Source organism: Cryptomeria japonica, chromosome 7 (assembly GCF_030272615.1).
Source record: "Cryptomeria japonica chromosome 7, Sugi_1.0, whole genome shotgun sequence".
NCBI classification, from domain to species: Eukaryota; Viridiplantae; Streptophyta; class Pinopsida; order Cupressales; family Cupressaceae; genus Cryptomeria; species Cryptomeria japonica.
This window is the reverse complement of record NC_081411.1, coordinates 583,992,878-584,002,836: the sequence shown is the minus strand read 5'-3', so window position 1 is coordinate 584,002,836 and position 9,959 is coordinate 583,992,878. Positions and strand designations below refer to the sequence as shown.

Below are 9,959 nucleotides of genomic sequence, written 5' to 3'. Positions count from 1 at the left end.
ATAACCTTAGGGTTTACCGACTAGGTTCCTTGCTCGGTAACATAGTATAGTATTAACCTTACAAACAATAGCATATGTAGGATATCAGAACAATCTAAACAACATGATCTCATCATTGTCTAACTTGGTAATAGTTGCCCATTCAACAACTTATTCCTCCCCTTATTCATCACATTCTTTCTGTGTCTTTTACCGACATCTTAATTCTCTTCAAAACACACTTCTTAAGATATGGCAACATCATACTAAATCAGAAAATCAATTTCTTGACATCAATGATAGAATAATATTGTGAAGACAGTAAACATCCTTAATCAATTATATCCATAACAACCTTCTCAATATCCTAATTGAAATGCCAACAATCTCTTATTGTATGTTATAATGCCAACAATCTCCCCCTTTGGCATTGATGGCAAAACCAATTGATTTGACCTAAAAGATTCGAATTCAGATTGATGTGATTGTGATTGCTCAGATTGCTGAAATGCTCTCCACCTATCATTAGTCTTCTCCCCCATACATTAGTCTTCTCCCCCTTTGACAACAATGCCAAAAGAAAAAACTAATACATAATTTCTTCCTGTGTGAAGTAATTCCTTTGCTATTCAGTATCAACTTAGTCTCGGTTAGAGCATTTTGTCTTCAATTCCTGTTCCCTATTTTTTTTTTGTTTCCTGCACACCTTTAGAAAACATCCTAAAGTGTGTAAATTAGCATCAACTCCTAAAAGGTATTCTTTAGAGTCATCGAATTGATGCTTTCACCGAACTCGATCAGTGAGTAGAAGATAGGGGTAGGACCCCTAACTTACTTCTGAGATACTCAAAAGTGTCCCTTGGTAGTGGCTTGGTGAAAATATCTGCTATTTGTTCCTTTGAGCTAACATACTCCAACACCACTTTCTTCTCTTGAGCTTCTTCTCTAAGATAATGATATTTGATAGAGATGTGCTTTGTCTTAGAGTGCATAACAAGATTCTTTGAAATGTTAATGGCACTAGTATTATCACAGAATATAGTTACTGGCTTAGTAACTTTCTCATTTATGCCTTCCAACAGTTGTTTGATCCATGCTATATTGGTACAATTCAATGCTACAACAACATATTTAGCTTCTACTGTTGACTGTGAAATACATCCTTGTTTCTTGCTAAGCCAACTCACTAGTCTTTCTCCTAAAAAGAAAGCTCCACCACTTGTGCTTTTCCTGTCATCTATGTTGCCTGCCCAATCAGCATCAGTATAAACTTTTAAATCAAAGTCATTTCCTTTCTAATATGCTAAGCCATAATCCTCAGTGCCTTTCAAGTATCTGAAGATTCTCTTGATTGCTGTCATATGTGTTTCCTTGGGATCTGTAGAAAATCTTGCAACTATACCTACTGCATGTGCTATATCTGGCCGGTTGTGAACAACATATTGCAACTTTCCAATCATAGATCGGTAAAGTGTCTCATCAACATATGTAGATTCATCATTCTTTGATAGTTTACAATTGGTAGTCATAGGAGTACTTACTGGTTTTGAATCCTCCATTCCAAATTTCTTCAAGATTTCCTTTATGTACTTGGATTGAATAATGAAAATCTCATCTTTCATTTGCAGTATCTGTAGACCTATAAAATACTTTATCTCACCGATTAATGACATCTCAAATTCTTTGCTCATTTCATTTCCAAAGTTCTTGCATAAAGAATCATTTCCACAAAAGATAATATCATCAACAAATATGGCTAAGATCAGTATTCCATTGTCTTCATCATTCTTCATGTACTTATTGTTGTTTTCACTTGTCCTTATAAAACCAATCTTGATTAAATAAGAGTGCAATCTTTCATACCATGCTCTAGGTACTTGTTTCAGACCATATAAAGCTTTGTTCAGTTTACATACCTGATCTTTATTCTCTCCTTCAACAAATCCTTCAGGTTGTTCAATAAAAACTTCTTCTTCTAATATACCATTCAGAAATGCAGATTTGACATCCATTTGATATACTTTGAAATTCTTGTAAGCAGCGTATGCCAACAATGTTCTTACTCCTTCAAGTCTTGCCACAGGTGCAAAAGTCTCACCATAATCAATTCCTTCTTCTTGAGCATAACCTTTGCAAACTAGTCTTGCTTTATTTCAAATGACCTCACCTTTTTCATTCAGCTTGTTTCTGAAAATCCACTTTGTACCGATTACATTTTTGTCCTTCGGTCTTGGGACCAGTGTCCATGTGTCATTCTTCTTGATTTGATCAATCTCTTCTGTCAAAGCATTTATCCAATCTTCACTATTAAATGCCTCTTTCACTATCCTTGGTTCAAATTCAGATATCAGACATGTGTTCTGTCTCAGTTTATTCCTTGTCATCACTGGATCATTCTTATCTCCTATAATTTGACTTGATGCATGATTCCTTCTGACATACTTGGCTAATATAGGCTCGGTAGATTCTGTATGATCTTCTTCATCACTTGGTAACTGGATATTCTCTTCATTTCCTTCAGCAGTTTTCTCGGTAGGACTTCTCGGTTGAACATATATAAATCCTTCATAATATTCTAGTTCTTTGGAGTTTCCTTCATCATTTCTTTTAGCAAATTCATCAATTTTCACATTTGCACTTTCTACTATTTTGTTAGATGATTTGATCAGACATTTAAATGCTTTGCTTCTAGAAGAATAACCAAGAAATGTTCCTTCTTCACTTTTCTGATCAAACTTACCGTTTCTGTCATCTTTGTGAACATAGCATCTACTTCCAAAGATTTTAAAATAACTTACATTAGGTTTCTTGTCATACTAGATTTCATATGGTGTCTTCAAAGTTCCTTTCTTCAGTTGTACTCGGTTCAGGGTGTAAACTGCAGTGCTGATTGCTTCTCTCCAAAATGTTTGAGGTACCTTCTTTTCTATCATCAAGGTTTTTGCACAATCCACAATTGATTTGTTTCTTCTCTCGGCTATCCCATTTTGCTGGGGTGTTCTCGGTGCAGATACTTGCCTCTTTATACCATGATCATTGCAGTATAAGTTAAATTCATCAGAAGTGAGCTCTCCTCCTCTATAAGATCTAAGACATGTCAGTTGTCTTCCTGTTTCATTTTAAACTCTTGCCTTGTACCATTTAAACATTTGAAAAGCTTATGTTTTTTCTTTTAAAAACATTATTGACATCATCCTTGAGTAATCATCCACAAATAATATGAAATACTTATCACCATAATAACTCTGAACTTTCATAGGACCACAAAGATCAGTATGCACAAGATCTAAAATTCCCTTAGAAGTGTAGGACTTACTTGTAAAGCTTGATCTTGTCATCTTACCCATCTGGCATCCTCGGCACATAGCATTCTCAGGTTTCTCAAGACTTGATAGACCTCTTACTCGGTGCTTCTTGCTTATTTTGATCAGATTATCAAAATTTACATGACAAAACCTTTTATGCCATAACCAGGTATCATCTATCTTTGCATATAGACACTTATTCCGAGTTGAGTCAAGGTGAAATGTGTTACCTTTTGTTTGTGTCCCGGTAGCTGCTAACTTTCCATGCTTGTCATGAACTTTGACAATTCCTTTCTGAAACTCTATTCGGTATCCTGTATTGTTTAGCTGTGCTACACTCAACAAATTGTATTTCAAACCTTCAACCCAATAAACATCATTATATTTAGCATTGTCAAGAAGTGTTATAGATCCTTTACCTCTCACTGGACATGGTGCATCATTACCAAATCTTACATAACCTCCATAATAATCTTCTAATATAACAAACTTGTGTTTATCACCTATCATGTGATGTGAGCATCCACTATCTATGATCCAAGAATCATTAGTATTTATGTGAGATATTAAAGCTTTTTCTTTGTACCTTTCTTCATCTGATCCATCTTTGATAGCCACATAAACAACTTCCTCTGTATCAGTTTCATCTGATTTACCATCATTAGATTCCTCATCAGCTATTGGACATGTCTTTTTATCTCTTCTTCTGAAGTCTCGGTGTCCTCTGTAATGATTATCTTTTTGTCTGTCATCTCGGTAATCTCTCTTTTCACTGGATTCTTTGTCAGGACAATTAGAAGCCATATGTCCTATTCTATCATAGTTAAAATATTTCAAAGGCAACTTTCCTTTGTACTTACCTTTTCCTCTCGGTAGCCTTCTGGCTAATAGTGCTTCAAACTCTTCTTACTTTTTGATTTCTTCATAAAGTTTGTGTACCTCCTCCATGTTTTTGCGAAATCTTTCACTTGCTCCACTGTGATTCCCTTTAGAGTACTTATACTTTCTATCATTGTAATCATCAGATTCATCAAGATGAAAAGAACTAAATGCAGACTCAACTTTATTTACCGAAGACCCACTGTTATCAAAGTTACTTAACTCAAATGCATGTAGCTTACCAATAGTAGCATCTAAAGAAACTGACATATTGAGTACAGACCTCAATTCATTGATTGCAGGACTCAGATTGCATAAGTAGGTAGAAGGGTTCTTAATAACTTACTTGTGACATCCTTCTCTTCAATGGTTCCTCTTGCTCCTTTGATTTGATTGACAATCTCCTTTAACCTTGTACTGTACTGGGTCATGTTCTCACCTTCATTCATTCTCATAGATTCAAGTTGTCCTCTTAGACTGTCCACTTTTGCTCTTTGAACATGTTCATCACCACCATACATAGATATGAGCTTGTCTCACATTGCCTTGGCATCATTGCAGCCTTCTAGATCATTAAACTCTGAGTTAGTCAATGCAGATGTTATTTCAATCATTGCTTGAATATGTTCTTGCTTTGCCTTTATCTCTTCCATTGTCAACGGATAGGTGCTAGGTGTAATGAAATCATTCTCCAGTTAATATACAACATATTCTCCAATTCCTGATAGGTGCAACTTCATCCTTTTCTGCCATGTAGAGAAACTTGACTTGTTCAGCTTCGGTGCATCCCTCTTATACATCTTTGGATCTTTTCCTCAAGTACCTTTAAACTTTTCTTCTGGAGTCCAAAGCTCTGATACCAATTGTTAGCTCTGTTGCCAATTGTTAATAAGATGAGGGAAGGGTGGGTGGTGGTGAATCATACAAACTTAATCTTCAACATATTCAATAGATTCAACCTCGGTAGCTTTAACAGATGTATGTAACCAAAACTGTAAAACATGCAAACTTAAGAACATATAATCATAACAACACTCATAACACTAGATTTAACGTGGAAACCCAAATAGGGAAAAACCACTATGGGATTTCGGACCCACTAAGAAATATACTCTTCTAGAGTATGCTCGGTTAAAAGCAAATCCTATTAAAGATTACAAACACATTGCTAGATGTGACCTGGTTAAGGGATTTCCCTCAGATCTGTTAGGATCTTCACCTTGTCAAAGGTGACCTTGTTAAAGGGTTTCAAACACTCAATCAGAATGTCACCTTGCTAGAGGATTTACAAATAAGACTGTTAAGTCCACTCAGTTAAGAGATTTTCTGTCACTTACAAATAAATAACAGTAATGAGTATGTCTGCAACTTTGCATCTAAAATGCTAAAGTAGATTCTTATTTGCTCAATACAATCTAGTCATAGGACTTATCTTGTCCCTCTACTGGGCTCCTTACTCTGTTATTCAAATAGGTCTTCAAGCTTCTATGCTCGGTAATCACTATGTAGCATCCCTATGCTTACACTTGCCCACATACATTGTTTATCAACAGTTCCTTATTTATAAACAATTTGCTAACCACTTAATCTCTTTGATCACATTTCCCATGATCAATCATAGCCATTAGATCTTCAATCTCGACCAGGTTCAATGTATCCTTCGATCTGAAAACGTTTTACCTCACCTTGGAACTTGCATACATTTCTTGGAACTTGTGCTAGGGTATTGCGGTTCAATCTGAGCTGTAGATCTTCCTGTTGATCTTTCATTGCCATAGATCCTTAACAAACTTCATGCACATTGTATCAATCATTTAATCATAACCAGCTCATCAGCTTCCATCATTAAATAATGCATGTATTCATCTAATGCATTCTATTATTACTCGGTAAATACTAAACTTCACTCGGTAGACATTCTGCCTTCATTAACCGATAGCGATAACCTTAGGGTTTACCGACTAGGTTCCTTGCTCGGTAACATAATATAGTATTAACCTTACAAACAATAGCATATGTAGGATATCAGAACAATCTAAACAACATGATCTCATCATTGTCTAACTCGGTAATAGTTGCCCATTGAATAACTTATTCCTCCCCTTATTCATCACATTCTTTCTGTGTCTTTTACCGACATCTTAATTCTCTTCAAAACATACTTCTTAAGATATGGAAAGAACATACTAAATCAGAAAATCAATTTCTTGACATCAATGACAAAATAATATTGTGAAGACAGTAAACATCCTTAATCAGTTATATCCATAACAACCTTCTCAATATCCTAATTGAAATGCCAACAATCTCTTATTGTCTGTTATAATGCCAACATAAAATAGTGGGAGCATGAATAAAAAATGACAATGAAGAGAGCCAAGTGATAGGCAAAGGGATATATGAAGAAAAGGATGGGAACCCCCCTATTTTGATCTCATCAGCACCATTGAAGCAGTGACATAATATACAAAACTAGACGTGAGAATAGAATTGGGGATATAAAACAAAGGAGAGAAAGTGCACCTGGAGGGCGGATCTTTTGGGAGAAATTCTTTCTTTCCAATCCCGAGGCCTATTTAACAAGTATAGGGAGGGAAAGGAGGCAGACTTATCTAAATTCATACTGCAAATTTCCTTTCATACCAAATTTTGTTGTGAGTTCATTCATTATTCTTTTGCTATTAATTTATTTAACTATTTGATTAAATTCAACTCCTGTTTCTTTGTGTGAATTTTAAAGCATTTGTGCCCTCTTTTCTAATGTTTTTAACCAGTGATATACCATGAAATGATATTGTTTTAATGTGCAATATTTATTATCTTACTTGTGTGTCTCTATGAAGCCAATCTGGGCGCCTCAAGCTAGTATGTTCCCAACTACTTCCCACACCCAAACTTGCAGCCAATAATCGCCTCTTTTTGAAAAAGGTATCGTGCATTTACATTATACTTATAATTTGACATGAAGTCTAAAATGTTTTACTGGTTTTTTAGAAGGAAGTACATAAATATTTTGTGTACTATTGTTCTTTGAAGAGATAGTTTTCTTTGGAGAAAATGCTAAATACATTTTTGCCCCTTCAATGGCCCTATGTCTGGCCTTTTTTAGTACGCACAACATAATTTATTCAAATTAAATGCATGAAGCACTGATGCATATAAATAATAGATTTTTTCAATATTTGCTATTAATATATTTGTTGGAGGTGGAAAATTCATTTCAATGCACTGAAATCATTTATCATTATTACTGTGTCTCATGGAAAAACCTATTTGTTCCTCTATGTTGTCTGAATGTTTCAGCCTCTTTTCTATTGGACTAGCTTAAGCAGATGACATCCTAAAATTTGGAATTGATTTCCATTATATCCCTCAAGTCTTGTTAAGTTATTGCAAATAAATTCTTGTATTCTTCTTCAATTGAATATTAAAAAAAACTCTTCCAACCAAAATTTCCATATGCAAAAGATAATATCGAATGCCTCATGTCCACTACATTAGTGGGTAGTCTCACTGCAGTGAGGGGCATTTGAGCTCCGATCACGGTCTTGCCAGTACCATCTATTTTAATTTTCAATTACACCCAAGCCGTTGAACTGAATTTTGTGCTTTTAAAATTTAAAATGGGGTGCTTTCAACATGATTTTTAAATTTTTATTGACTTACTTCATGATTTTGCACAAATTGATGGACAAAATTTGCAGAAAAAATTAAGAAACCCTACTAAAGCAGCTGCAATCTATTAACAAAATCGAGGGCACATTCAATAAAAAATGAAGTTCAATCAGAATATGTAAGCAAATTTTAATGATAAAATATAGTTAAAAATTTGTGTTAAAAGTGAACTAAAAATTAAGACTTATATAGAACCTTTGGTCACGTGTCTTTCTACATGTTTATTTGTATGTTTTTGGTTAAGATTTATTAATAATTTATAAAATCCATTTTTAAGCAGATCCTACCACACTAAATTCAGATGATAATTCGCCCCTTGACATATCAACTTAAACACACTACAAAGAATGTTCAAATTTTAGGCAATAGGATGGTCTGACTTACTAATAAATACATATGCACCTTTGACAAAATAGTTAAACATTAAGCTCCTTACCTTTACAAGTTGTGCTGCTTTCCAATAATGAAAGGTGTAGATTTTTTTTTAAGTGGGGGTGTTTTTTCATAGAACCTAAGGTATTTTAGTTTAAACTCCGAAGATTTTAATAGTGAAGGTAATTGTCTTGGACGGCTAAGATATTGTTGTCATTCTTTTGTTGTTATAATTTAAATCATTTTTTATTTTATTTTAACATCTACCTGGTTTATTCATAATGTATTAAAAAATAAATCTGTTTACTAAATTATAAGGTAATTGTCTTGGACGGCTAAGATATTGTTGTCATTCTTTTGTTGTTATAATTTAAATCATTTTTTGTTTTATTTTAACATCTACTTGGTTTATTCATAATGTATTAAAAAATAAATCTGTTTACTAAATTATAATTTATACATGGTTTATTCATAATGTATTATAAAATAAATCTATTTATTAAATTATAATTTATATCAATTTAATATAATACATATATAAATATACTAATTAATAAAAATAGATTTGTAAAAAAAAATATTATAAAACTTTTACAAATATACTTATATAATTTTAAAAATTCAATATATATTACTATCGACTAAACCATTTCACCTTCATTTAATGCAAGCGCTACTAATAATATCCCTTAATACTCATTAGAATATACACACGTTTAGAAGTCTGTTCCGCCTCATTAGAATATACACATCTAGAAGTTTGTTCCGCTTTCGCCCAAACGTCGGGAAGTTTTAACGGAGGGCTCATTTTCCCTAGGCTCCTGTATAATTTAGGGTTTTAAAACGCTGTTGAAGACATTCCTATTCTGGGTATTTTTGTTTTGCCTGTAATTCTTTCGTCAACTGTTTGTCTGTACATATATTCAAATAAGAAAGCGTTCTACCGAAGGTGGACCCTCCTTCCGAAGAAAATCAATTTCAGGTACCTCATAGCAACTAAACCCTAATAAATATCTGGTTTTCACGCTTGCCGGGTTTTAGTTGGACATGGGATCCCTGAATGATTCTATCGGTAACGCCGATGTAAGGCATGATAATGGCAAGGATTTAATGAGATACAAGATTAAAACTGAAAATACTCTAAATAACGGAGGCAATGACAATTCAAAGAGGAGAAGAGTGTGCCCTCTGCCTCTTGAAGTTGGCACTCGTGCCCAATGCAGATGGAGGGATTCCAAGCTCCACCCTGTCAAAGTTATTGAACGTCGCAGGATTCCATTTGGCGGACCTAATGATTATGAATATTATGTTCATTACACTGAGTGTAAGTTCTTTAATATCCTACATATTTACATTTTTATATGGTCCAGATCTGTTACGTTTCGGTTTTTCAATTTTCAGGGTTTTAATTCCGTTTTTAACCATAATTCATACTTAGCCAATCCATAACAATTAGAGTCTCAGAAAAGGGCGAATGCGTGGTTTATGTGAAGTCTGAGCTTTTTGTACATATATATGGATGGATGCAGACTTCGAACTACTTATACTCAATTGATGTCTCTTTGGACGGGGATCTCCAAACTTACCCTTTTCAAAAGTTAGGAAAACAAATAAACTTGCACCTTGACTTTACGAGCTATATCATGGATACATTCATAATATTTAGAAATAGATGCTTATGAGAAAAGTTGCATATAAGGATGGACGAACCATAATTGTAATTACATGGTTGCGGGTCAAATTGAAAAC

The 9,959-nt window shown here is 34.0% G+C and overlaps 1 protein-coding gene across 2 annotated transcripts in view; it reads left to right on the top strand.

Moving 5' to 3' along the window:
• Positions 1-8,930: 8,930 nt before the first annotated feature.
• Positions 8,931-9,959, top strand: part of LOC131048541 (histone acetyltransferase of the MYST family 1) — a 103,549-nt gene continuing 102,520 nt past the window's right edge. For both annotated transcript variants that reach the window (XM_057982536.2, XM_057982528.2), the window contains exon 1: positions 8,931-9,534. In XM_057982536.2, coding sequence (XP_057838519.2) covers positions 9,258-9,534 — 277 coding nt within the window. In that variant the 5' untranslated portion in view covers positions 8,931-9,257. The remainder of the gene's footprint in view (positions 9,535-9,959) is intronic.